This window comes from Somniosus microcephalus, chromosome 4 (assembly GCF_052327205.1).
Source record: "Somniosus microcephalus isolate GS21.2 chromosome 4, FLI_Smic_1.0, whole genome shotgun sequence".
Classification (NCBI taxonomy): Eukaryota; Metazoa; Chordata; class Chondrichthyes; order Squaliformes; family Somniosidae; genus Somniosus; species Somniosus microcephalus.
Genome location: NC_140990.1, coordinates 79,345,264 through 79,372,703, shown reverse-complemented (window position 1 = coordinate 79,372,703; position 27,440 = coordinate 79,345,264). Strand labels below are relative to the sequence as shown.

General features: G+C 47.0%; 1 protein-coding gene across 1 annotated transcript in view; it reads left to right on the top strand.

The window, feature by feature from the left end:
• Positions 1 to 4,432: 4,432 nt before the first annotated feature.
• Positions 4,433 to 27,440, top strand: part of LOC147119319 (uncharacterized) — a 63,627-nt gene continuing 40,619 nt past the window's right edge. Inside the window, exons 1-2 of the mRNA XM_085984967.1 lie at positions 4,433 to 4,495; positions 6,234 to 7,268. Coding sequence (XP_085841093.1) covers positions 6,553 to 7,268 — 716 coding nt within the window. The 5' untranslated portion in view covers positions 4,433 to 4,495; positions 6,234 to 6,552. The remainder of the gene's footprint in view (positions 4,496 to 6,233; positions 7,269 to 27,440) is intronic.

The window sequence follows — 27,440 nt, the reverse complement described above, 5'->3', positions numbered from 1 at the left end:
AATTCCTTCTTGAATATATTTAATGAATTGGCCTCTACTGCCTTCTGTGGTAGAGAATTCCACAGGTTCACCACTCTCTGGGTGAAGAAATTCCTCCTCATTTCTGTCCTAAATGGCCTACCCCTTATCCTTAGACTGTGACCCTTGGTTCTGGATTCCCCTGACATCGGGAACATCCTTCCTGCATCTAGTCTGTCTAGTCCTGTTAGAATTTTATAGGTTTCAATGAGATCCCCTCTCATTCTTCTAAACTCCAGCGAGCATAAGCCCAATCAACCCAATCTCTCCTCGTACGTCATTCCTGCCATCCCAGGTATCAGTCTGGTGAATCTTCGCTGCATTCCCTCCATGGCAAGAATATCCTTCCTCAGATAAGGCGACCAAAACTGCACACAATACTGAAGGTGTGGTCTCACCAAGGCCCTGTACAACTGCAGCAAGACATCCTTGTTCATGTACTCGAACCCTCTCGCTACGAAGGCCAACATTCCATTTGCCTTCTTAACCGCCTACTGCACCTGCATGCTTACCTTCAGCGACTGGTGCACAAGGACACCCAGGTCTCGTTTCACTTCCCCTTCTCCCAATCTATTGCCCATCAGATAATAATTTGCCTTCCTGTTTTTGCCACTGAAGTGGATAACCTCGCACTTATCCAAATTATATTGCATCTGCCATGCATTTGCCCAATCACCCAACCTGTCCAAATCATACTGGAGTTTCTTGGCATCCTCCTCACAGCACACACGCCCACCCAGCTTTGTGTTGTCTGCAAACTTGGAGATATTACATCTAGTTCCCTCATCTAGATCATTAATATATATTGTGAATAGCTGGGGTCCTAGGACCGATCCCTGCGGTACCCCACTAGTCACTGCCTGCCACTCGGAAAAAGACCCGTTTATTCCAACTCTTTGCTTCCTGTCTGCCAACCAGTTCTCTATCCAAGTCAGTACCTTGCCCCCAATCCCATGTGCCTTAACATTACACACTAATCTCTTATGAGGGACCTTATTGAATGCCTTCTGAAAGTCCAAATACACCACATCCACTGGTTCTCCCTTATCTATTCTACCAGTTACATCCTCAAAAAATTCCAGTAGATTAGTCAAGCACGATTTACCTTTTGTAAATCCATGTTGACTTTGTCACTTGCCTGGATAGAGAAAGTAAATCTGGAACAATACTTTCAGATATGTCTGGGCAGCAGGACATGAGGGCACAGGGTTCATGGGTGTGAAGATCAAATTTAGGATAGATGGCAGGAAATCTTTCTTTACTCAGAGGGTGATCAACAGCTGAAATGGGTTGCCAGCAGGGTGGTTTATGCCAGGACACTGGAGTAATTAAGAAACAGATGCTGTAATGGAAAAATGGTAAGGTTGGTATTCTAGAAGGAGATTAAATGGGCTGAAGGGCCATCTTCATCCAAACCTATCCTGTGATCTTGTACAAACAAAAATTAGAATATTCCACCAGGAATTGAAAAAGATAAACTACTGTTTGCTTTAAATGCCAATAAGTCAGGCATCTTCTTAAAGCTGCTAATAGCCAATGTGTACCATCTGTCTAAATATAAGAACATTATAGCAAACGATTTTATGGTTTTCACAGGAAAAAATGGATGGATTGATGAATTCAGCCTCAAAAATTCTGGTAACATTCCCAGAATCCCATGTAGTAAAAATAGAATTTGCCTTGTTCGGTCGCCAGTAGTCAGTGGTCCTGTGGGTGTTCCCTCCTCCTTCTAGCAACATTACATTTGGTTATTAGTCTCCCACAGGGCCACGATATCTGTAGCCAAAATTCCCATGTCATCACATCATTGCCAGTCACTCTCACAGCTTGCTGTTTGAAATCATCATAACCTTGGGTTTCGTTTCCAGCCACTTTACAAGGCTGCTTATGTTGTGTCAGGGAACATGAAGGGCTGTATTTAGTGTTTTTAACTTTTGGTGTTAACATGATCATTGAACTGCTTTATGCACCTGTTCCCATTAAATAAGCAAGTGTGACATTATACACAAAATGTGGTGCAGCATCAATGATTAAATTATTTGCATTGCTTTGTGGAGGAAGGTTCCCATCCTGTCATTGTATGTCCCAAAAGTGCAGCGAGGTTATGCTAAAACTGTATACAACACTAGTTAGGACACAGCTAGAATACTGCGTGCAGTTCTGATCACCAGATTATGGGATGTGATTGCACTCGAGAGGGTACATCGGAGATTTACGAGGATGTTGCCAGGACAGGAGAATTTTAGCTTTGAGGAAAGATTGGATAAGCTGGGGATGTTTTCTTTAGAACAGAGGAGGCTGAGAGGAGATTTAATTGAGGTGTACAAAATTATGAGGGCCCTAGATACAGTGGATAGGAAGGGCGTATTCCTCTTAGCAGAGAGGTCAATAAACAGGGGGCATAGATTTAAAGTAATTGGTAGAAGGATTAGAGGGGAGGGGAGTTGAGGAGAATTTTTTTCACCCAGAGGGTGATGGGGGTCTGGAACTCACTGCCAGATTAGGCTGGGTAGCTCTTTTTCGGCCGACACAGACACAATGGGCCGAATGGCCCCCTTCTGTGCCGTAAATTTCTATGATTTCTATGATTCTATTAACGTTTCAGGTCAATTAACTTTCGTCAGAACTGCAAAAAGTTAGAGATGTAACAGGTTTTATGAAATTACAGAGACGGGGAAAGGGGGAGGGGAGGAAAGAACAAAACAGAAGGTCTGCGATAGGATGAAAGACAGGAGAGATTAAATGACAAAAGGGATGTTGGTGCAAGGCAAAAGGAGATGGTAAAGGGACAAGTGAAGAAACAAACGATGGGTCTAGAGGAGGTGTAAATGGGAATATCAGAATCATCAGCAACAACTGCCATCAGAAAAAATGGGGGCAGAGGTTATGATCTGAAATTGTTGAACTCAATGTTGAGTCTGGAAGGCTGTAGAGTGCCTAATAGAAAGATGAAGTTGAGCTTCATTGGAACAGTGTAGGAGGCAGAGGACAGAGAGTTCACCATTTTAGTGGGGTGGAGAATTAATCCTTTTCTATGTTGTGTGTTTTTTTTGGGTAAAGGTAGAGTGCCTCTGCTTGCCTGTGGGAGTGAGGTCGTTTTTTAAAGAGACAGTGTGTGGGAAGCGATTCACTCAGTCATGCACCAATGTTTGCACATTGATAGACCAGCCGGTTCACACTGGTGATAGACCTTTTAAATGTCTGGACTATGAGAAGAGCTTCAAAAGCAAAAACAATCTGCAGACACACCAAAGCACTCACACAGGGGAGAGGCCATTCACCTGCTCCGTGTGTGGGAAATAAATTACTCGTTCATCCAACCTGCTGACACACCCGCGAGTTCACATGTGATGGCAGGGGATGGCAGCTGCTGTTATTGCTGCTCTTAGTCAAATCTCGGACTGAACCGTGTTCATTCTGACAGTTGAGGTATGTTTCTGCTGATAATAATAACCCCTATAACTGGGCTGCAGCTTAATATTCTGGGTATATATCAAATTAATCAAAGGGTGAAGGGTCAGGTAAAAATTCTGCTGATTGTGTTTGCCTTCAATGGAGTTTATTTTTACTTTTTCCAAACACTTCACGTTTTAAAGGGTTTTCTTCAAATACTGACAATGACCACAATGCAGCTACTATCAGACTTACCGTTAAATGGAAAGTTTCTCCTTCTCCATGGTTTCGAACCCTGGCATAATTTTAAAGACCTCTAACAGGTCTCCTCTTAGTCTTCTCTTTACCAAAGAGAGCCTCAGCTTGCTCAATCTTGTTTGCTAGTCGCATCCTCTCTGGTGACACCTTTGTAAATCTATTCTGCACTTTCTTCAGTGCTTCAATATCCTGTTATATGGAGACCAGAACGGCCCACAGTACTTCAAGTGTGGTCTAACCAAGGTTCTATATAAATCTAACATTAACTCCCTGCATTGTTATTATATTCCTCTAGAAATGAACCACAGTATTTTCTTTCCACGCTTTATGGCTTTATCAACTTGCGTTACTACTTTTAGCAATTTATGTGTGTGTTTTTCCAGATTTCTTTGCTACTTCACTCCATTTAGTTTCTTACCTTCTTAGGAATAGGTGGCCTCCTTATTCCTCCCACCAAAATGAACCACCTCACATTTCACTATATTGAATTTCATTTCCCATTTATCTGCACAGTCTGCAAGCCTGTTTATGTATTCCTGTATTTCTGTGCAGTCAAAATTATTAGCTATATATCACTCAATTTGGCGTCATCTTCAAATTGCGACAATATACCTCCAATTTCTGAGTGCAGTTTATGGTAAACAAATATTTACAATTGGGGCTTTCCATAGTGGGGCGTTTACCCAGAATCCCCCGCGCGGCAGACTGTGCCCCATTAACGACCACAGGAGCTCAGTGCGCAGGCGCAAGACTGGGCGGTGCTCTGAGCATGCGCAGTGCCAGTGGAGGCTTTGGGCTGATGAGGAAGACATGGTTTCAGGAGGCGGTAGGAGATTGTGGGCTCGGGGTAGAATTGGACCCGCGGCTGGGCTGGAAAGCTGCATAAACACCCGGTGTAGGCCTCAGGCCCCGAATAAGAGCCCACAGGCCCCGTGTTTGCCCCGCGGTGACAGGCCCGGCCGCCCGGCTCAGCGGAGTCACTGGCCGCCATCTTGGACAGAGCGGGATCACAGCGCATGCGCGGCCATCTTGGCCAGGAACAGTGAGTGGGCGGGGCTTCAGGGTCCCAGTGACCAGCAGAGACAATCATTGACTCATTGATTTTATTCTCACTCTGCACACTGCGGGTGGAGAACTGAACCCAACCAGAGTAGAGGGAGGGGGAAATCTGGGAGTGGAGGAAAGAAATGTTGCAGATGGTGCGATGGGTTTGGATTTCAGCACAGGGAGGAGGAAGAATGTGTGGGACGGGGATTTACAGCTTTGGGGTTAAAATGTGTTATTTTGGTCATATTTCTAGATTTGCCATCTTCTGCCCACAGGTCAATCACAGTGCACTGACCGACACCTTCGCTTGTCAGAATAGGGCAGGTGGAACCGAGCCAGAGGCAGCTCTGGGACTTCATCTTCTGAGCATTGGGTTGGGAAACAAGAATTCCATTGTTTATTGGGCCCTGGCGGGCACTGCCCTCCCCCCCCACAATTTTAATATTTTGATGCATCTGTCTATTTATATACTAGGAATCTTTTAATTGCTTTCATAGCAAAATGCATTTATTATTAAACCTTCACAGAAGACAACTGTGGTAACAATTGAATAAAACTCAGAGAGCTGTCGGGATCTGGAACGCTCTATCTGGAAAGGTCATGAGCTGATTCCATCAATGATTTTAAAAGGGAGTTGGGCGGGTACTTGAGGATGAGGATCTTACAGGGTTACGGACAACAAGCAGGGATGTGGGACTAAGCACGAGTGCTCATTCTAAGAGCCAGCACAGGCACGATGGGCCAAATGGCCTCCTTCGTGCTGCACTTTTCAATGATTCTATGAAAACTAACAGAACCAAACAAAGAAATGATCTTCCTTGGTTATCGATCATTTCACTAAATTTCAACAGAGTACTCTGTACACCAATAACAATTTACATTTATATAGAGCTTTTAAAACATTTACAGTAGCGTAATAAGACAATAATCGACACATACTTTGTGGTCCAGTGCACTTACTCAAAGTTCCTTCACAACTGTAACAATTTTATTCCAGTTGCTGTGAAGGCTGTGCTCACTCTGCTCGTACACCTGGTCTCCAAAGGATGCAAAACAGGACTAATGCTGCCGAGCTCAGCTCTTTTTGATCAGAAAATATCAACTGTTTCGCCTCGCCAGGGAATGCACAAAAGAGGCAGCAGTGCTCTGGCTGCCCAGGAAAGTCCTATTTAGATTAAACTCCTCCACCCAGAGAGTGCTGAGAATGTGGAACTTGCTGCCACAGGGAGTAGTTGAGGTGAAGAGCAGGGATACAGTTAAGGGGAAGCTGGATAAACACATGGGAGAAAGGAATAGAAGGAGATGCTGATAGGGTGAGATGAAGAGAGATGGGAGGAGGCTCGTGTGGAGCATAAACACTGCATGGACCAGTTGGGCCGAATGGCCTGTTTCTGTGCTGTACAATCTATGTAATTCTATGTAATAAGAGAGGAGAGAATGTTCCATAGAAACTGGAATTATCTTCTGTATTTTTATCCTGAACTTACAGTGATGTCTTTTGTAAACTGCTTTTACAGGGAATATCACCAGCCTTTGAATGTGGAAGAAGAAATGTTTGTCCTGTGTGTGGGAAAAGATTTCAAACATCAGTGTGACTGGAAAAGCACCGAGACACACACACCCGAGTGAGAGTGTTCCAGTGCACTGACTGTGGAAAGAGCTTTAACCAGTTACACAGCCTGAAAAAACATCGCACTGTTCACAGCGGGGAAACCATACGCGTGTTCTGTGTATGGACGAGGCTTCAACCGATCGTCCAACCTGGAGAGACACAAGGACACCCGCACCACGGAGAAACCGTGGAAATGTGGGGACTGTGGGAAGGGATTCAATTACATGTCCCGGCTGGAAACTCATCGACGCAGCCACACCGGGGAGAGGCCGTTCTCCTGCTTCGAGTGTGGGAAGGGATTCACTCAATCATCCAACCTGCTGGCACACCAGCGAGTTCACACCGGGGAGAGGCCGTTCACCTGCTCCGAGTGTGGGAAGGGATTCAGTCAGTCATCCCAGCTTCTGACACACCAGCGAGTTCACACAGAGGAGAGACCGTTCAGTTGCTCTCACTGTGGGAAAAGGTTCAGGCAGTCATCTCACCTCATTGAGCACCAGTGCATTCACACTGGGGAGAGACCGTTCACCTGCCCTGTGTGTGGGAAGGGATTCACTAATTCATCCGCCCTGCTGATACATCAGCACATTCACACTGTAGAGAGGCCGGTCACCTGCTCCGTGTGTGAGAAGGGATTCACTCATTCACCCGCCCTGCTGATACACCAGCACATTCACACTGCAGAGAGGCCGTTCACCTGCTCCGTGTGTGGGAAGGGATTCACTAATTCCTCTGACCTTCTGAAACACCAGCGCATTCACACTGGGGAGAGGCCGTTCACCTGCTCCGTGTGTGGGAAAGGATTCATTCGGTCATTCCACCTGCTGACACACCAGCGCATTCACACTGGGGAGATGCCATTCACCTGCTCTGTGTGTGGGAAGGGATTCACTCAGTCATCCAACCTGCTGACACACCAGCGAGTTCACACTGGGGAGAGGCCGTTCACCTGCTCAGTGTGTGAGAAGGGATTCAATCAGTCATCCAACCTGCTGAGACATCAGCGACTTCACAAGTGACTGCAGAGGTTGGATTCTGCTGTTATTGCTGCTGTTAATCACATCCAGGACTGAATCATGTTCATTCTGACAGTCAGAACTTGTTTCTGCTGATGTTAATAACCCCTATAACTGGGCTGGAGTTTAATATTCTGGATATATAGCTGATTGACCTGTCGGGGCTGCAGTGCTCGTTCAAGAACTGCTGTCTGATCTTCCCCATAATTTCTGATGAGAGTCCCTGAATTATATTACAATAAAATTATGAATGTTTACTTCAATCGTATATTAATCTTTGATACAAAATCTACAATTCAGTGTCTGAAAGGTTCCACTGATTAACATCTCCAATTAGAAAGTGCTGATTAATCCTCGCTGACAATTCTTACTGACTTGCACATTACACACAGTGGCACCTCCATTATCCACCAGAAAGAAGGGGAATGGGAATTGGTGGAGAATCGAGAATCCCCAAATGTTGCCCCTCCCGTCTGGTACAGCAATCCCCTCGGCACGGGAATGGAGACATAGAGTCACAGAGTTATACAGCACAGAAAAAGCCCTTCGGCCTATCGTGTCCGTGCCGGCCATCAAACCCTGTCTATTCTAATCGCATTTTCCAGCACTTGGTCCGTAGCCTTGTATGCTATGGTGTTTCAAGTGCTCATCTAAATGCTTCTTGAATGTTGTGAGGGTTCCTGCCTCTACCACCCTTTCAGGCAGTGAGTTCCAGATTCCAACCACCCTCTGGGTGAAAAACTTTTTCCTCAAATCCCCTCTAAACCTCCTGCCCCTTACCTTGAAACTATGCCCCCTGGTTATTGACCCCTCTACTAAGGGGAAAAGTTCCTTTCTATCTACCCTATCTATGCACCTCATAAATTTGTACACCTCAATCAGGTGCCCTTCAGCCTTCTTTGCTCTAAGGAAAACAACCCCAGCCTGTCCAGTCTCTTCATAGCTGAAACACTCCAGCCCAGGTAACATCCTGGTGAATCTCCTCTGCAGCCGCTCCAATGCAATCACATCCTTCCTATAGTGTGGCGACCAGAACTGCACACAGTATTCCAGCTGTGGCCTAACTAGCGTTTTGTACAGCTCCATCATAACCTCCCTGCTCTTATATTCTACCACCTTATCTACCTGTCCTGCTGCCTTCAGTGATCTATGCACATGCACACCAAGGTCCCTCTGATCCCCTGTCCTTCCTAGGGTCCTACCATTCATTGTGTATTCCCTTGCCTTGTTAGTCCTCCCAAAATGCATCACCTCACACTTTTCAGGGTTAAATTCCATTTGCCACTGTTCTGCCCATCTAACCAACCCATCTATATCGTCCTGTAGCCTGAGGCTTCCCTCCTCTATTTACCATGCCACCAATTTTCGTGTCATCTGCGAACTTACTGATCATACCTCCTACATTCATATCTAAATCATTAATGTACACTACAAACAGCAAAGGTCCCAGCACTGATTCCTGCAGTACACCACTGGACACAAGCTTCCAGTCACAAAAACAACCTTCGACCATCACCCTCTGCCTCTTGCCACTAAGCCAATTTTGGATCCAATGTGCAAAATTGCCCTGGATCCCATGGGCTCTTACCTTCTTGACCAGTCTCCCACACGGGACTTTGTCAAAAGCCTTACTGAAGTCCATGTAGACTACATCAACTGCACTACCCTCATCCACACACCTAGTCACCCCCTCGAAAAATTCAATCAAATTGGTTAGACATGATCTCCCCCTGACAAAGCCATGCTGACTATTCTTGATTAATCCTTGCCTCTCCAAGTGGAGACTAATTCTGTCCCTCAGAATTATTTCCAATAATTTCCCTACCACTGATGTTAGGCTCACTGGCCTGTAATTCCCTGGTTTATCCCTACTACCCTTCTTGAATAATGGTATTACGTTAGCTGTCCTCCAGTCCTGTGGCACCTCCCCTGTGGCCAGAGGGGTTCTGAAAATTTGTGTCTGAGCCCCTGCAATCTACTCCCTTGCCTCACACAGCAGCCTAGGATACATCTCATCTGGGCCTGGGGATTTATCCACTTTTAAAACCGCTTGCCTCCTCCCTCTCAATACTAATTTGTTAAAGTATATCACAATCCCCCTGCCTGATTTCTATGCCTACATCGTCCTTCTCCATAGTGATCACAGATGCAAAATATTCATTTAAAACCTCACCCACATCTTCCGGCTCTACACACAGATTGCCACTTTGGTCCCTAATGGGTCCTACTCTTTCCCTGGTTATCCTCTTGCCCTTAATATACTTATAAAACACCTTGGGATTTTCCTTTATTTTGCCCACCAGTGTTTTTTCATGTCCCCTCTTCGCTTTCCTAATTTCTTTTTTAATTACCCCCTGCACTTTCTATACTCCTCTAGGGCTTCCACTGTTTTTAATCCTTTGTATCTGCCAAAAGCATCCCCTTTTTTCCTAATCCATTCTTGTATATCCCTTGACATCCAGGGTTCCCTGGGCTTGTTGGTCCCACCCTTGACCTTTACAGGAACATGTTGGTGTACTCTCTCTATTTCCTTTCTGAAAGACTCCCGCTGCTCTGATGTGGATTTTCCTACAAGTAGCTGATCCCAGTTCACTTTGGCTAGATCCTGCCTTATCATATTAAAATCGGCCTTTCCCCAATTTAGTACCTTTATTTCTGGTTCATCTTTGTCCTTTTCCATGACTACCTTAAATCTCACCGAATTATGGTCACTGTCACCAAAATGCTCTCCTACTGACACTTCTACCACTTGCCCGGCTACATTCCCTAGAATTAGGTCCAGTACCGCCCCCTCTCTTGTAGGACTTTCTACATGCTAGCTCAAAAAACTCTCCTGGATGCACTTTAAGAATTCCGCACCCTCTAAGTCTTTCACACTCTGACTATCGCAGTTAATATTGGGGAAGTTGAAATCCCCTACTATTATTATCCTATTATTTCTACACTTCTCTGAGATTTGCCTACATATCTGTTCCTCTATCTCCCCCTGAATGTTTGGGGGCCTATAGTACACTCCCAACAAAGTGCTTGCCCCCTTTTTTTTTAAAGTTCTACCCATATGGCCTCATTAGAGGCACCTGCTAAGATATCATCCCTCCTTACTGCAGTAATTGACTCCTTGATTAATATTGCGACACCCCCTCCTCTTTTACACCCCCTCTGTCTCGCCTGAAGATTCTATACCCTGGAATATTGAGCTGCCAGTCCTGCCCCTCCCTCAACCATGTCTCCGTGATAGCAACAATATCATACTCCCATGTGTTCATCAACACCTTCAATTCATCTGCCTTACTCGCAAGACTCCTTGCATTATAATAAATGCCATCCAGCCTTGCCCTACTCCCTTGTGCTGTTACATATTTGCTCTGCCTTCCAGGCTGACTTGCTTTTTCCTCTATATTTGGCTGTGCATCACCCCCTATTATAGCTCCAGTCTGTATCCCATCCCCCTGCCAAGTTAGTTTAAGCCACCCCCCCAACAGTTCTAGCAAACCTCCCCACAAGGATATTTGTCCCATTCTGGTTCAGATGCAACCTGTCCGACTTGTACAAGTCCCACCTTCCCCAGAAGCAGACCCAGTGATCCAGGAAACTAAAGCCCTCCCTCCTGCACCATCCCTTTAGCCATGCATTCATCTGCTCTATCCTCCTATTCCTATACTCACTAGCACGTGGCACCAGGAGTAAGCCAGAGATTACAACCTTTGAGGTCCTTTTTAATCTGCTACTTGGCTCCCTAAATTCTTGTTGCAAGACCTCATCCCTCTTTCTACCCATGTCATTGGTACCAATGTGAACCACGACCTCTGACAGTTTGCCCTCCCCCTTCAGAATGCCCTGCAGCCATTCAGTGACATCCTTGACCCTGGCACCAGGGAGGCAACATACCATCCTGGAGTCACATCTGCGACCACAGAAACATCTATCTGTTCCCCTTATGATAGAATCCCCTATCACTATTGCTCTCCCACTCTTTTTCCTCCCCTCTTGTGCAGCTGAGCCACTCGTAGTGTCACGGACTTGGCTCTTGCTGCATTCCCCTGAGAAACCATCTCCCCCATCAGTATCTGAAACGGAAAATCTGTCGGAGAGGGAGATGGACTCAGGGGACTCCTGCACTACCCTCCTAGTTCTTTTATTCTGTCTGGCGGTCCCTCATTTCCTGTCTGCCTGTGCACTCTTTACCTGCGGTGTGACCACCTCATTAAACATGCTATCCACGAAGATGTCAGCTTCATGGATGCTCCACAGTGACTCCAGCCGCAGCTCCATCTCCGAAATGCGGATTTCGAGCAGTTGTAGCTGGAGACACTTCCTGCACATGTGTTCGCCCTGGACACCGAAAGTGTCCCTGACTTCCCACATAGCACAGGAGGAGCACTCCACAGTGCTGAGCTGCCCTGCCATGTCCTACCCTTAATTTACTCCCTTTACTTCCTTTAAATTAAAGAATATTAAATACACTTGGGACCTTACTTCCCTTTAAACACTACTTACTCTAAACTAGAGGCCTTACTTTCACTTTAATGACTGGACTGTAGAAATACTCACCAGGTCCTACTTACCAATCAGCTCCTTCCCTGGTTGTGACGTCATGTTAGCAGTTTCACAGTTGTTGTTGTATGACTGCTCCCACTCTCGGACTCTTTCCTTGGTGTAAAGTAAGAACCAATTACTACAGGGTGAAAAGTTAGGGAAAACAAAGGCGAGACAAGTCCAGTTATAGTAACGGGATGAGTTAAAGGTATTTACTCAGACGGGCGGAAGGTAGGAAGTGGTGTTCCACGGGGATCGGTGCTGGGACCACTGTTGTTCACCATTTACATGAATGATTTGGACTTGGGAATCAGAAGTACAATTTCAAAATTTGCTGATGACACTAAATTGGGGGGTGTCTGAGGAAGACTGCGATAGCATCCTTGTAGAATTATTCAGTTGTGTTCAGTAAATAGCAGCATCTTTTAATTTGCTTTGACTGATCACATCACTATATAGTTATGTGAAAAACAGAAATCATTAACAGCTCCCAATTTCAGAATTGTCAGATTCAAACTCAATTTCTTCCAAGTACAATCTAACATTTCAAAAATTGTAATGGATGCAGACGAGATATTAGGACTGTTGTCTAACACAATCCAAACACAGTGACACACAGACAGATGGGCAGGTGTAGCTTCACAGCGAATCCTTTCCATGTGCAAAGTTAAAACACATGGGATTGGGGGTATGTTACTGACTTGGATAGAGAACTGGTTGGCAGACAGGAAGCAAAGAGTTGGAATAAACGGGTCTTTTTCCAAGTGGCAGGCAGTGACTAGTGGGGTACCGCAGGGATCGGTGCTAGGACCCCAGCTATTCACAATATATATAAATGATCTAGACGAGGGAACTAGATGTAATATCTCCAAGTTTGCAGACGACACAAAGCTGGGTGGGCATGTGCACTGTGAGGAGGATTCCGAGAAACTCCAGTATGATTGGACAGATGCATGGCAAATGCAGTATAATGTGGATAAATGCGAGGTTATCCACTTCAGTGGCAAAAACAGGAAGGCAGGTTATTATCTGAACGGCAATAGATTGGGAAAAGGGGAAGTCCAACGAGACAAGGGTGTCCTTGTGCACCAGTCGCTGAAGGTAAGCATGCAGGGGCAGCAGGTGGTTAAGAAGGCAAATGGTATGTTGGCCTTCATAGCGAGAGGATTCGAGTACAGGAGTAAGGATGTCTTGCTGCAGTTGTACAGGGCCTTGGTGAGACCACACCTTCAGTATTGTGTGCAGTTTTGGTCACCTTATCTGAGGAAGGATGTTCTTGCCATGGAGGGAGTGCAGCAAAGATTCACCAGACTGATACCTGGGATGGCAGGAATAACGTATGAGGAGAGATTGGGTCAATTGAGCTTATGCTCGCTGGAGTTTAGAAGAATGAGAGGGGCTCTCATTGAAGCTTATAAAATTCTAACAGGACTAGACAGACCAGATGCAGGACGGATGTTCCTGATGGCAGGGGAGTCCAGAACCAGGGGTCACAGTCTAAGGATAAGGGGTAAGCCATTTAGGACAGGGATGTGGAGGAATTTCTTCACCCAGAGAGTGGTGAACCTGTGGAATTCTCTACCACAGAAGGCAGTTGAGGCCAATTCATTAAATATATTCAAGAAGGAGTTAGATATATTTCTTAAGGCTGAAGGGATCAAGGGATATGGGGAGAAAGCAGGGGCAGGGTACTGAATTTGGATGATCAGCCATGATCTCATTAAATGGCGGAGCAGGCTCGAGGGGCCGAATGGACTACTCCTGCTCCTATCTTCTATGTTTCCTTTCAAACCTCACTAAAAAGTGGCAGACTGGCAATCCATTGTTCACTAATGGAGTTGTGATCTTTGTAAATTAAGAAAGGAAATGCATGGAAATGTGTCAAAGAGTTGATTAACAGAGTGGGGCATCATCTCCCTTTGATTTCTATTTCTGACAGCAGGCAACAGAAAAAGCTCATTACAACACGACATAAACAGACTCTTCAGGTGTGAGACATCAGACTTCAGAACAACACGTCTGCCAGCTCTGGCCACAAACCTCAGTACAGTCAACCTTTCAACAGCTGCAGCCCTGATTAAATAACTAGTAGTTTAACATGTCTAGTAGAGCTTTTGTATCAAAATAGAAGAAATGTATTTGTGACACACACACAATTAATAATTAAATCACAATGTGATTGTGAGGATCGATTATCGCCTCTTGATACCTTCCGTGCCCACCGGTCGAGGAAGGTATCAAGTGAACCGGTGGACACCGCCTGCTCCCTCTCCAGGGCCACCCAGGCAGGGACAAGACCACGGGAGAGAGGCAGGCAGCCAGAGTGACCCCCCCATGAGCCCCACCCATCCTGGGCCTACAAATTGCTGTTTTCACCAGGCCCAAGAGTAGGTCCAGGAGAAGATCCTCTGACTTACCCACCCCTCTCCACACCGGGCGGGCAAAGATTAGGAGCGTGGGGCTAAAGTGTAACCAAGAGTTGAGGAGCAGCTCCTTCAGGTAACTATACAGGGGCTGCAACCTCTCACACTGAATATATACACGGCCCATGGACTCCTCTAGGCCGCAAAAAACACATCTGGCCTTGGAGTCTGGAAAGTGTAATGATATCAGCAAATAGTGATGGTATTTGCCTGTTTGATTATCATGCCTTACCAGCATATTTGCCTGTTTGATTATTTATGCCTGACCAGCAGAGGGCATGTGAGAGAGGCAGTTGAGTTTAGTTTTGGTTTCGTTTTAGAGGGATCTCTAAGATGGTGTCTCCTGTAATGCTGTTAACTGAGTTGAACAAACTTTAGATTAAAAGACATTCTCTTTCATAAATGTCTCATCATTGAACCCACAAAGAAATCAATACATGGTGTCAGAAGTGATTGAAAGAGATGAAGAGGAAAAATCTGAAGTTAAATCAGCTCTCCACATATTAGCAAGCCAAAAGAGAACATCGTTACTTACCTTTGAAGAATAGCTAACAAAGTGAAAAAATGGTAGGTTTACACCCACCGGTGAAGCTTCAGTTGACAGGTAATGTGGCTGAAAATTGGAGAAGGTTCAAACAACGTTTGGAGTTGTATTTATCAGCAATCAGAGCTGACGAGAAAAGTGATAAAATGAAAGCGTCAGTGTTTTTACATGTCGTGGGTGATGAAGCGCTGGAGGTGTATAATAACTTCACATTCGCTGCTGATGGAGACAAAATGAAGCTGGATAAAATAATGGAACAGTTTGAGGCCTACTGCATACCTAAACATAACGTGACGTTTGAGAGGCACAGATTTTTCACATGTGTACAGAAAACGGGTGAGACTATTGATCAGTATGTGACTGAACTGAGAAACAGAAGCAAAACGTGTGAATTTGGGGGACTGACAGACTCACTGATAAAAGACAGACTGGTGTGTGGTATTCCAGATAATGGTCTAAGAGAAAGACTGCTAAGAGAGCAAAATCTAGACCTGGGAAAAGCCATAGCACTGTGTAGGGCTACAGACACTGTGAAGTCGCAGGCAAAGGAGCTGTTCAGTGACAGTAGCTGCAACGTGGATGCAGTGAGAAAGAACGGACACAAACCGTTTAACAAAAAGAGCGCCAATGTGAAAAAAGAGGCGTGGCCAGCGAACAAAAATGAAAGGGACAATCGAAAGTCATGTAGTCGATGCGGTACACAGCATACACCAAAAAAGTGTCCAGCATATGATAAAACATGCAATAGTTGCAACAAAAACAACCATTATGCCCGTTGCTGTAAGAACCAAGCGCAACAAAGCAAGGTCCATGCAGTAGATGAAAGTGAGATAGAGGAGTTCTATGTGGATGTTGTGTCTGAAAACAAAAAAGAAAAAAGAGACTGGATGTTGACACTAAAAGTGAATGACATACACATTCCATTTAAATTGGATACTGGAGCACAAGTTAATGTGATATCAGAGACTGATTTTAAGAAAATTAGACCCAGACCAAAGATACATGGAATAAAAGTGAAAGTGACAGGATACTCAGGTACTGATATACCAGTGAAAGGAAAATGCATTGTCAAAGTGACACACAAGGACAGAGAGCACACGCTAGCATTAATCATGGTGCCAAAGGATGTGCAAGCCATACTAGGTTTAATAGCCTGTGAGAGACTGAACCTGGTAAAGAGAGTCCTCGTTGTGGAAAGCAAAGGAGAGACAGTCTATGATGAACTCATGAAAGAGTACAACGACCTATTTCAGTGTCTAGGCTGCCTTCCAGGAGAACACACGATCAGAGTAGATAAAAGTATGCCAACGGTCATACATCCATGCAGAAAAGTTCCGTTTGCTCTTCAAAAGCAACTGAAGGCAGAGTTGGACAGGATGGAAAGCCTGAACGTGATTCAGAAGATAGATGAGCCAACTGAGTGGGTGAGTTCCCTCGTCGTTGTGGACAAAAAGAATGGAAAGCTCAGAATTTGCCTGGATCCAAGAGATCTAAACAGAGCAATAAAGAGAGAGCACTTCAAGCTTCCGACACGTGAGGAAATCATGTCACAGTTTGCAAATGCAAAGTATTTCAGCAAGTTAGATGCATCATCAGGATTTTGGCAGATGAAACTGGACGAAGCAAGTTCAAGACTGTGCACGTTCAACAGTCCATTTGGCAGATACAGATTCCTAAGGTTACCATTTGGCATTGCCTCAGCTCCTGAAGTGTATCACAAAACTATCCATATGATCTATGAGCACCTGGAGGGAGTTGATACATCAATGGATGACATCATAGTATGGGGAACCACGAGAACTGAGCATGACGAGAGACTGAAAAAAGTGCTGGAAGCAACAAGGAAAACAAACCTGAAGCTGAATAGAGAGAAATGCCAGCTCGGAGTGACAGAACTGACATTCGTGGGAGATATCCTTAGCGGTGAGGGCATCAGACCAGATCCCAGAAAGGTGTCCGCCATTGAGAATATGCCAAAGCCACAATGCAAAAAGGACGTGCAGAGGTTTAATGGAATGATCAATTACATGGGTAAATTCATATCCAACCTCTCAGAAAAGATGGCGCCACTGAGACGACTAACTGAAAAGAACATAGAATGGGAATGGAATCATGAGCATGAGAAGTCATGGAGCGATCTAAAGAAACTGCTCACAGAGGAACCAGTTCTGAGGTTTTATGACCCAGCGAGACCCATCAAGATATCATCAGATGCATCACAGAGTGGGCTCGGTGCCATTCTTCTGCAAAAATATGACTACTGGCAACCTATTGCATATGCATCGCGCTCAATGACAGATGCAGAGACGCGATATGCTCAAATAGAAAAGGAGCTGCTCAGCATCACATACGCCTGTGAAAGATTTCACCAGTTTGTGTCAGGACAAGCAATCAGTGTAGAGACTGACCATAAGCCCTTGATTGCATTGTTCCAAAAGCCACTAAATGGATGTCCGCTTAGAATACAAAGAATGATGATCAGGCTGCAATGCTATACACTGAATGTTGCGTACACGCCGGGTAAGCTGATGTATACAGCAGACACGTTGTCCAGAGCTGTTGACCCAAGTGAGCCTGCAAACACCAAAATGGATGAAAAAGTGAACGCCTACGTGGACATGATCACAAGTGCACTACCCATAGCAGATGCAAAAATGGAGCTCATAAAGACTGAGACAAACAAAGATGAAACAATGAGACGACTGAGGAAAAGCATCTTGGATGGATGGCCCAACATGAAGCAAGACTGCTCACCTGACATGGCAGAGTACTGGAACTGCAGGGCGGAACTATCAGTGGTCGAAGACATCATCTATAAAGGAAGTAAAATAGTTATCCCAAAGAGTCTGAGAAAAGAGATGCTAAAACGGATCCATGGAGGACATCTGGGAATCGAAAAGTGTAAGAAAAGAGCACGAGAGGTGATGTACTGGCCATGAATCAACCAAGATGTGACAAATGAGGTGTCAAACTGCACAATATGCCTGAAATATCGAGCAAGCAATCCGGTAGAACCACTAAAGCCACACCCAGCGCCAGACAGACCTTACCAGAAGGTAGGCGCTGACCTATTCGTATGTCAAGGGAAGGACTATCTTGTAGTCACAGACTATTACTCCCTGCATCCAGAGGTTTGTAGACTGTACACCACCACTGCAGATGCTGTGATAACATGTATGAAAGCCATATTCTCCAGACATGGCGTGGCAAGCGAGGTCTTCACAGACAACGGACCCCAGTTTTACAATGCAAGTTTCCGACACTTTGCCAAAGAGTGGGACTTTGTCCACACAACGTCAAGTCCTCACTTTCCACAGCCCAGTGGACTAGTGGAAAAATCGGTCCACAGAATCACAGAATCACAGAAACGCCACAGTGCAGATAGAGGCCATTTCGGCCCATTGAGCCCGCACCGACACATATCCCACCCTATCCCTGTAACCCCACGTATTTAATCCCCCTAACACTAAGGATCAATTTATCATAGCCAATCAACCTAACCCGCACATCTTTTGGACTGTGGGAGGAAACCGGAGCACCCAGAGGAAACCCGCGCAAACACGGGGAGAATGTGCAAACTCCACACAGACAGTCACCCGAGGCCGGATTCGAACCCGGGTCCCTGGTGCTGTGAGGCAACAGTGCTAACCATTATGCCACCGTGCTGATGTACAAGGCAAAAAACAGTGGAACTGACTTCTACCAGAGCATGCTTGTATACCGCACAACGCCGCTCGAGTGTGGTATGTCACCAGCCCAACTCCTTATGGGACGTCGGCTAAGGTCAAACCTACCCATCCCGGAGAACCTCCTGAAAACAAAAGAGGGGGAGAAAGTGAGGAAGTTCAAAGAACAACAGAAAGAAAAGCAAAAGTACTACTATGACAGAGGAACACAAAACCTACCTGAACTCCACACTGGTGACCAAGTAAGGTTCAAAGACAAAACAAACATATGGACTCAGAAGGGAACTGTCCTGAGTGAAGTTCAACCAAGATCATACACCATTCAGACAGATGAGGGTGCTGTTCTGCGAAGAAATCGTCGAGATCTTCTCATGGGACCAGCCACAGCAGGTCAAAAGACTGATACTGTTGAACAACCTGATCACACAGCAGGTCAAAAGACTGATACTGTTGAACAACCTGATCACGCAGCTGAGAAACCATCATCTGAGGCAACAACTCAGATTCAAGGACAATCAATCAGAAAATCCTCAAGACACGTGAAGCCTCCTGAGAGACTCATTGAGCAAGTTTAAGGACTCTTGTTATAGAAGGAAGTAATGTTATCTTATTCTTTCTTCAAGTTCTAGGTATTTACGTATTTCATGTGAACACACAAAACAAGGTTAAAAAACCTTGATAATGATAATGATAATGTGAGTTCATTAAGTGTTACAGTTAAAATGTAGAGTAATACAAAGAAAACATGTTGTTAGATAAAAGTAAACTACTTTTGTTTTAAGAAAGGGAGATGTAATGATATCAGCAAATAGTGATGGTATTTGCCTGTTTGATTATCACGCCTTACCAGCATATTTGCCTGTTTGATTATTTATGCCTGACCAGCAGAGGGCATGTGAGAGAGGTAGTTGAGTTTAGTTTTGGTTTCATTTTAGAGGGATCTCTAAGATGGTGTCTCCTGTAATGCTGTTAACTGAGTTGAACAAACTTTAGATTAAAAGACATTCTCTTTCATAAATGTCTCGTCATTGAACCCACAAAGAAATCAATACAGAAAGGAACTTAAAAACTGTTGCACACGACAGCTCCTCGTAACAGTCTCCACCCCAGATCCCCAATGGGGCAGGGAAGGACCCCCGCATAGAGAGCCCTCCATTGGGGAACCTCACCTCCGCCAGACAGCAAGATGACCTGTCAGTCTGATTGTGATTGGGCAATAAACAAATGAATCAATAAATGATACAGAAACCCGAGTCCCCGGGTCCTCAGCCCTGGTGTGAAGTACGCTGGCCACCAATTTTCCGTTACTAACTCGCACCTCAGGCCCCGCCCAGTCTGGTTTAATTACTAAATGTTTTCTAACTCGGGTTCAGGCCTGTCATTCTGAGGGAAACTTATGAGGCCTCATTTTTTAGTGTGACCTACCTGAGAGGCTTTAATAAACTGGCAATAAGATTTTTATTTTAAAAAGAGGAAAGAGGTGAAAAACACCACCAGCGATGCCTCAAAACTCGCGGACAGAGAAATCCACTTCATCAGTGCCCCTGCCACAGGACTCAATATCCACCCCCCCCCCCCACCACTGGTGCACTGTGTCTGCAGTATGTACGGTCTACAAGATGACCACAGTCAGGCCGTGTGGAGTCAAGGGCCAGGCAGCAGAATGGATGGAAAGATCGCAACAAACTTCCCTTAACTCCAACCCTCTGATTTCTGTTTTGTAGCCAGCTTTCCATCCATTCTGCTGCCTGGCCCTTCACTCCACACGGCCTGACCTTGGTCATCTTGTCGATCTTACAAACTGTTTATGGATAGCAAGCTGGTTACAAAACAGAAAACAGAGAGTAGGGGTTCGGAGTAGCTACTCAGACTGACAAAAGGTGGGAAGTGGTGTTCCACAGGGATCAGTGCTGGGATCACTGTTGTTCACCATTTACATAAACGATTTGGTCTCGGGAATCAGAGGTACAATTTCAAATTTTGTCGATAACACCAAATTGGGAGGTAGAGTTAATACTGAGGAAGACAAAATGCAAGAAGACATTAATAAATATCAGAATGGACGTGTAATTGGCAAATGAATGTCACTATAGATCAGTGTGAGGTGGTGTGTTTTGGTGGGAAGAATAAGGAGGCCACACACTACTTGGACAACAAGGGGGTGAAATTGGGTTGCTTTGTGCCTCCCGCGATATTCAGCAGGAGGTTAGCGGCTGCGGTAGCCGGTAGCGCCCCACGGCACTGCACCCCTGGCAATGACGTCATCGCCGTGCACAGCGCCCCGGCTGCAACCTTGGATTGCGACCGCTGACCTATCGCCGGACGATATGTCCGACAGGGTCAGGGGTCGTTCCTGCAGCTGTGGCAACGCCACTTAAAGGGCAGGTGTCGGGCAGCAACTTTTTATTTTGGCCGACTGCCAGCACCTGCCCCCTTCCCCTTTCTTCTTCAGGGTGCCAGCCGCGATCGCTCAGCCTGGCGCTCCTCTTGATCCGACACCCCGCTCTCCGGTGGTCCAGCAGGGCCCCAGTGTGCGCAGTGCTAGGCGCCTCCTCTTTAATCAGGGAGGGTGGCCTGCTATGACACGGTGCTATGTGCCGACGGGCGTGGCCCTGTTACACAAAGTGCCGTGAAATTCACTGGTAGCGCCTCAAGAGGGAGGGGAGCGCTTCCAGTAGCACCCCGCCTCCTGCCTGGGGCGCTACCACTGAATTTAATGCACAGGGGCGCTAACTTTTTCAGGGCGCTAAAATTAGCCCCGGCGACGTTAGCGACCCAAAGGGGGCGCCACCGAATTTCCCCCCTAAGAGTCTAAATGGGCTGGAGGAGCAGAGGGATCCGGGGATACAGATACACAAATCACTAAAAGTAACGACACAGGTTAATAAGGCCATTTAAAAAAAGCACTGGGGTACATTCCTAAAGGAGCCTTCTGTTCCGTGGCTAGGAAATCTGAACCATGGCAGAGAGCGGCTGGGACACATTTCTCACACGCCTCGAGATTAACCCACACGGAGCCTTTGCTGTCAGTGAAGAGAGACGATAGAGACCAAAGTGCCATTTGCCCCTCTCAGTGTGGCCCTGAAGGACTGTGTCCAGGCTGAAGTTCTGTTCCCGGCGTACGATCTTCCCCCAGATTGTCCTTTCTGAGCTCCAGCCAGGTGATGCTAAACACTCAGGTGGGAAAGACAAAAATCTACAACAATGTGTTTAAAACAAAGCTGGTTGATTTGACATATATCGAGGATATTAAATTCCAGCCCAGTTACAAGAGTTATCAACATCAGCAGAAACAAACCCCAACTGTCAAAATGAACATGGTTCAGTCCTGGATGTGATTAACAGCAGCAATAACAGCAGAATTCAACCCGGGCAGTCACTTGTGAACTCGCTGGTGTGTCAGCAGGTTGGATGAACGAGTGAATCATTCCCACACTCAGAGCAGGTGAACGGCCTCTCCCCACTGTGAACTCGCTGGTGTTTCAGCAGGGTGGATGACTGAGCGAATCCCTTCCCACATACGGAGCAGGTGAACGGCCTCTCCCCAGTGTGAGTACGCTGGTGGACAGTGAGTTCAGATGATTGCCTGAACCCAGTCCCGCAGTGAGAGCACCTGAACGGCCTCTCGTCAGTGTGAACACGTTGATGTTACGTCAGATCCCCAGAACTTTAATAGCACTTCCCACAGTTGGGGCATTTAAAAGGTCTCTCATCAGTGTGAACTCGCTGGTGACTCAATAGGTGAGATGAATGAGTGAATCCCTTCCCACGCTCAGAGCAGGTGAACAGCCTCTCCCCAGTGTGAACTCGCTGGTGTCTCAGCAGCGGAGATGAATTAGTGAATCCCTTCCCACACTCAGAGCAGGTGAACGGCCTCTCCCCGGTGTGACTGCGCTTGTGTGTCGATAGGCCAGAGGATTGGCTGAAGCCTTGTCCACACACAGAACACGTGTACGGTTTCTCCCCGCTGTGAACGGTGCTCTCTGCTTCCATGTTCAGAGGCCGATGATATTCAGATCCGATGAGTCGAGTGACTCTGTCAGGTCTTGACCTGATGTTTGGTTTAAGCTTACTGTCTGTAAATCCTCCCCTTCTAATACATAGAAACATAGAAACATAGAAGATAGGAGCAGGAGTAGGCCATTCGGCCCTTCGAGCCTGCTCCGCCATTCAATGTGATCATGGCTGATCATCCAAATTCAGTACCCTGTCCCTGCCTTTTCCCCATATCCCTTGATCCCTTTAGCCTCAAGAAATATATCCAACTCTTTCTTGAATATATTTAATGAACTAGCCTCCACCGCCCTCTGTGGCAGAGAATTCCACAGGTTCACCACTCTCTGGGTGAAGAAATTCCTCCTCGTTTCAGTCCTAAATGGCTTACCCCTTATCCTTAGACTATGACCCCTGGTTCTGGACTCCCCGGCCATCAGAAACATCCTTCCTGCATCTAGTCTGTCCAGACCTGACAGAATTTTATAGGTTTCGATGAGATCCCCTCTCAATCTTCTAAACTCCAGTGAGTATAAGCCCAATCGACACAATCTCTCCTCATACGTCAATCCTGCCATCCCAGGTATCAGCCTGGTGAATCTTCGCTGCACTCCTTCCATGGCAAGAACGTCCTTCCTCAGGTAAGGTGACCAAAACTGCACACAATACTCAAGGTGCGGTCTCACCAAGGCCCTGTACAACTGTAGCAAGACATCCTTGTTCCTGTACTCGAACCCTCTTGCTACGAAGGCCAACATACCATTTGTCTTCTTAACCGCCTGCTGCACCTGCATGCTTACCTTCAGCGCCTGGTGCACAAGGACACCCAGGTCTCTTTGCACTTCCCCTTCTCCCAATCTATTGCCATTCAAATAATAATCTGCCTTCCTGTTTTTGCCACCAAAGTGGATAACCTCACATTTATCCACATTATAGTGCATTTGCCATGTTTCTGCCCAATCACCCAACCGGTCCAAATCGTACTGGAGTTTCCCGACATCCTCCTCGCAGCTTACCCTCCCGCCCAGCTTTGTGTCGTCTGCAAATTTGGAGATATTACATCCAATTCCCTCGTCCAGATCATTAATATATATTGTGAACAGCTGGGGTCCTAGGACCGATCCTTGCGGTACCCAACTAGTCACTGCCTGCCACTCGGAAAATGACCCGTTTATTCCAACTCTTTGCTTTCTGTCCGCCAACCAGTTCTCTATCCAAGTCAATACCTTGCCCCCAATCCCATGTGCCTTAATTTTGCACGCTAATCTCTTCTGTGGGGCCTTATCGAAAGACTTCTGAAAGTCCAAATACACCACACCCACTGGTTCTCCCTTATCTATTTTAATTACTGTAAAATTAATATAAAACAGGGAGCGTGAGAGAGAACCCACAAGAAACTTTAAAAGGAGGGGCGAGGCGAGACCCGACCACAGTGGCTGACCTGGGATTGGAGTGAGCAGCGACACCCGACCATAGCGGACCTGCGTGAGGTACAAGCAGCGCGGCAACTTTAAAAGGAGGGGCGAGGCGAGGCCCGACCACAGCGGCTGACCTGGGAGTGGAGTGAGTAGCGACACCCGACCATAGCGGACCTGCGTGAGGTACAAGCAGTGCGGCAACTTTAAAAGGAGGGGCGAGGCGAGACCCGACCACAGCGGCTGACCTGGGACTGGAGTGAGCAGTGACGCCCGACCAGAGCGGACCTGCGTGAGGTAAAAGCAGCGCGGCAGCTTTAAAAGGAGGGGCGAGGCGAGGCCCGACCACAGCGGCTGACCTGGGATTGGAGTGAGCAGTGACGCCCGACCAGAGCGGACCTGCGTGAGGTAAAAGCAGCGCGGCAACTTTAAAAGGAGGGGCGAGGCGAGACCTGACCACAGCGGCTGACCTGGGAGTGGAGTGAGCAGCGACGCCCGACCAGAGCGGACCTGCGTTAGGTACAAGCAGCGCGGCAACTTTAAAAGGAGGGGCGAGGCGAGACCCGACCACAGCGGCTGACCTGGGACTGGAGTGAGCAGTGACGCCCGACCAGAGCGGACCTGCGTGAGGTAAAAGCAGCGCGGCAACTTTAAAAGGAGGGGCGAGGCGAGGCCCGACCACAGCGGCTGACCTGGGACTGGAGTGAGCAGCGACGCCCGACCAGAGCGGACCTGCGTTAGGTACAAGCAGCGCGGCAACTTTAAAAGGAGGGGCGAGGCGAGGCCCGACCACAGCGGCTGACCTGGGAGTGGAGTGAGCAGCGACGCCCGACCAGAGCGGACCTGCGTTAGGTACAAGCAGTGCGGCAACTTTAAAAGGAGGGGCGAGGCAAGGCCCGACCACAGCGGCTGACCTGGGAGTGGAGTGAGCAGCGACGCCCGACCAGAGCGGACCTGCGTTAGGTACAAGCAGCGTGGCAACTTTAAAAGGAGGGGCGAGGCGAGGCCCGACCACAGCGGCTGACCTGGGAGTGGAGTGAGCAGCGACGCCCGACCAGAGCGGACCTGCGTGAGGTACAAGCAGCGCGGCAACTTTAAAAGGAGGGGCGAGGCGAGGCCCGACCACAGCGGCTGACCTGGGAGTGCAGTGAGCAGCGACGCCCGACCAGAGCGGACCTGCGTGAGGTACAAGCAGCGCGGCAACTTTAAAAGGAGGGGCGAGGCGAGGCCCGACCACAGCGGCTGACCTGGGAGTGGAATGAGCAGCGACGCCCGACCAGAGCGTACCTGCGTTAGGTACAAGCAGCGCGGCAACTTTAAAAGGAGATGCGAGGCGAGGCCCGACCACAGCGGCTGACCTGGGAGTGGAATGAGCAGCGACGCCCGACCAGAGCGTACCTGCGTTAGGTACAAGCAGCACGGCAACTTTAAAAGGAGGGGTGAGGCGAGGCCCGACCAATTCAACAGCAGGGGAGAGAGGTAAAAAGTAATCAAAGTGTGACATCACCAGGAAGCAGGTAAGTGATTGGTTCGTGAGTATTTCTCTCTTTTTTTCAACTTTAACTCTGGTTTATAGTTTCTAAGGCCTCTCTAGTGTAGCAGGGACTGTTGGAAACCATTTAACTGTAGTGTAATTAGTGGGATTGATTGATTTAATTTAAATTCAATTAATTAAAGGGTAAGTCATGGCAGGACAGCTGGGCCCCGTGATCTGCTCCTCCTGAGAAATGTGGGAACTCAGGGACACTTCCTATGTCCCTGACAACTACATGTGCAGGAAGTGCATCCAGCTGCAGCTACTGACAGACCGCATTGCGGCACTGGAGCTGCGATTGAATGCATACTGGAGCGTTCACGATGCTCAGGACATCGTGAATAGCACATTTACGGAGTTGGACACACCGCAGGTAGAGATTGGACAGGAAGAAAGGGAACGGGTGACGAACAGGCAGAGTACTAGGCGCAGGCAAGTAGTGCAGGGGTCCCCTGTGGCCATCCCCCTCTCCAACAGATACACCACTTTGAGTACTGTTGGGGGGGATGGCTTATCAGAGGAAGGCAGCAGCAGCCAACTTCCTGGCATCAGGGGTGGCTCTGCTGCACAGAATGGGAGGAAAAAGAGGGGTAGAGCTACAGTAATAGGGGATTCAATTGTAAGGGGAATAGATAGGCATTTCTGCGGCCGCAAACGAGACTCCAGGATGGTGTGTTGCCTCCCTGGTGCAAGGGTCAAGGATGTCTCCGAGCGGCTGCAGAACATCTTGGAAGGGGAGGGTGAACAGCCAGTTGTCGTGGTGCATATAGGCACCAACGATATAGGTAAAAAGCGGGATGAGGTCCTAAAAGCGGAATATAGGGAGTTAGGAGATAAATTAAAAAACAGGACCTCAAAGGTAGTAATCTCAGGATTGCTACCAATGCCACGTGCTAGTCAGAGTAGAAACAGAAGGATACTTCAGATGAATACGTGGCTAGAGGAATGGTGCCAGGGGGAGGGATTCAAGTTCCTGGGATATTGGAACCGGTTCTGGGGGAGGTGGGACCAGTTCAAACCGGACGGTTTGCACCTGGGCAGGGCTGGAACCGATGTCCTAGGGGGAGTGTTTGCTAGTGCTGTGGGGGAGGGTTTAAACTAAAATGGCAGGGGGTTGGGAAACTGAGCAGGGAGACAGAGGAAAGGGAAACAAGGATAAAAGCAAAAGATAGGAAGGAGAAAAACAAAAGTGGCAGTCAGAGAAATCAACGGTTTACATCAAACATGGCCACAGTAAATAATAATTCTAATAGGTCTAAGAGCGTTAAAAAAACAAGCCTGAAGGCTTTGTGTCTTAATGCGAGGAGCATTTGTAATAAGGTGGATGAATTGGCTGCGCAAATAGAGGTAAACGAATATGATTTGGTTGGGATTACGGAAACGTGGCTCAAGGAAGGCCAGGACTGGGAACTCAACATCCAGGGGTATTCGATATTCAGGAAAGATAGGCAAAAAGGAAAGGGAGGTGGGGTAGCATTGCTGGTTAAAGAAGGGATTAACACAATTGTAATGAAGGATATTAGCTCTGATGAGGTGGAATCTGTATGGGTAGAATTGAGAAATACTAAGGGGAAAAAACGTTAGTGGGAGTGGTTTATAGACCTCCAAACAGTAAGGCAGAGGTTGGGGATGGCATTAAAAGGGAAATTAAAGAAGCGTGCAATAAGGGCACAGCAGTCATCATGGGTGACTTTAATCTATATATAGATTGGGCCAACCAAATTAGTAACAATACTGTGGAGGAGGAATTCCTGGAGTGTTTACGGGATGGTTTCCTGGACCAATAAGTCGAGGAACCAACCAGAGATCAGGCCATCTTAGACTGGGTATTATGCAACGGGAAAGGATTAATTAGCAATCTTGTTGTACGAGGCCCCTTGGGTTGGAGCGATCATAATGTGATCGAATTCTTCATTAAGATGGAGAATGAAGTAGTTGACTCGGAGACTAGGGTCCTCAATTTAA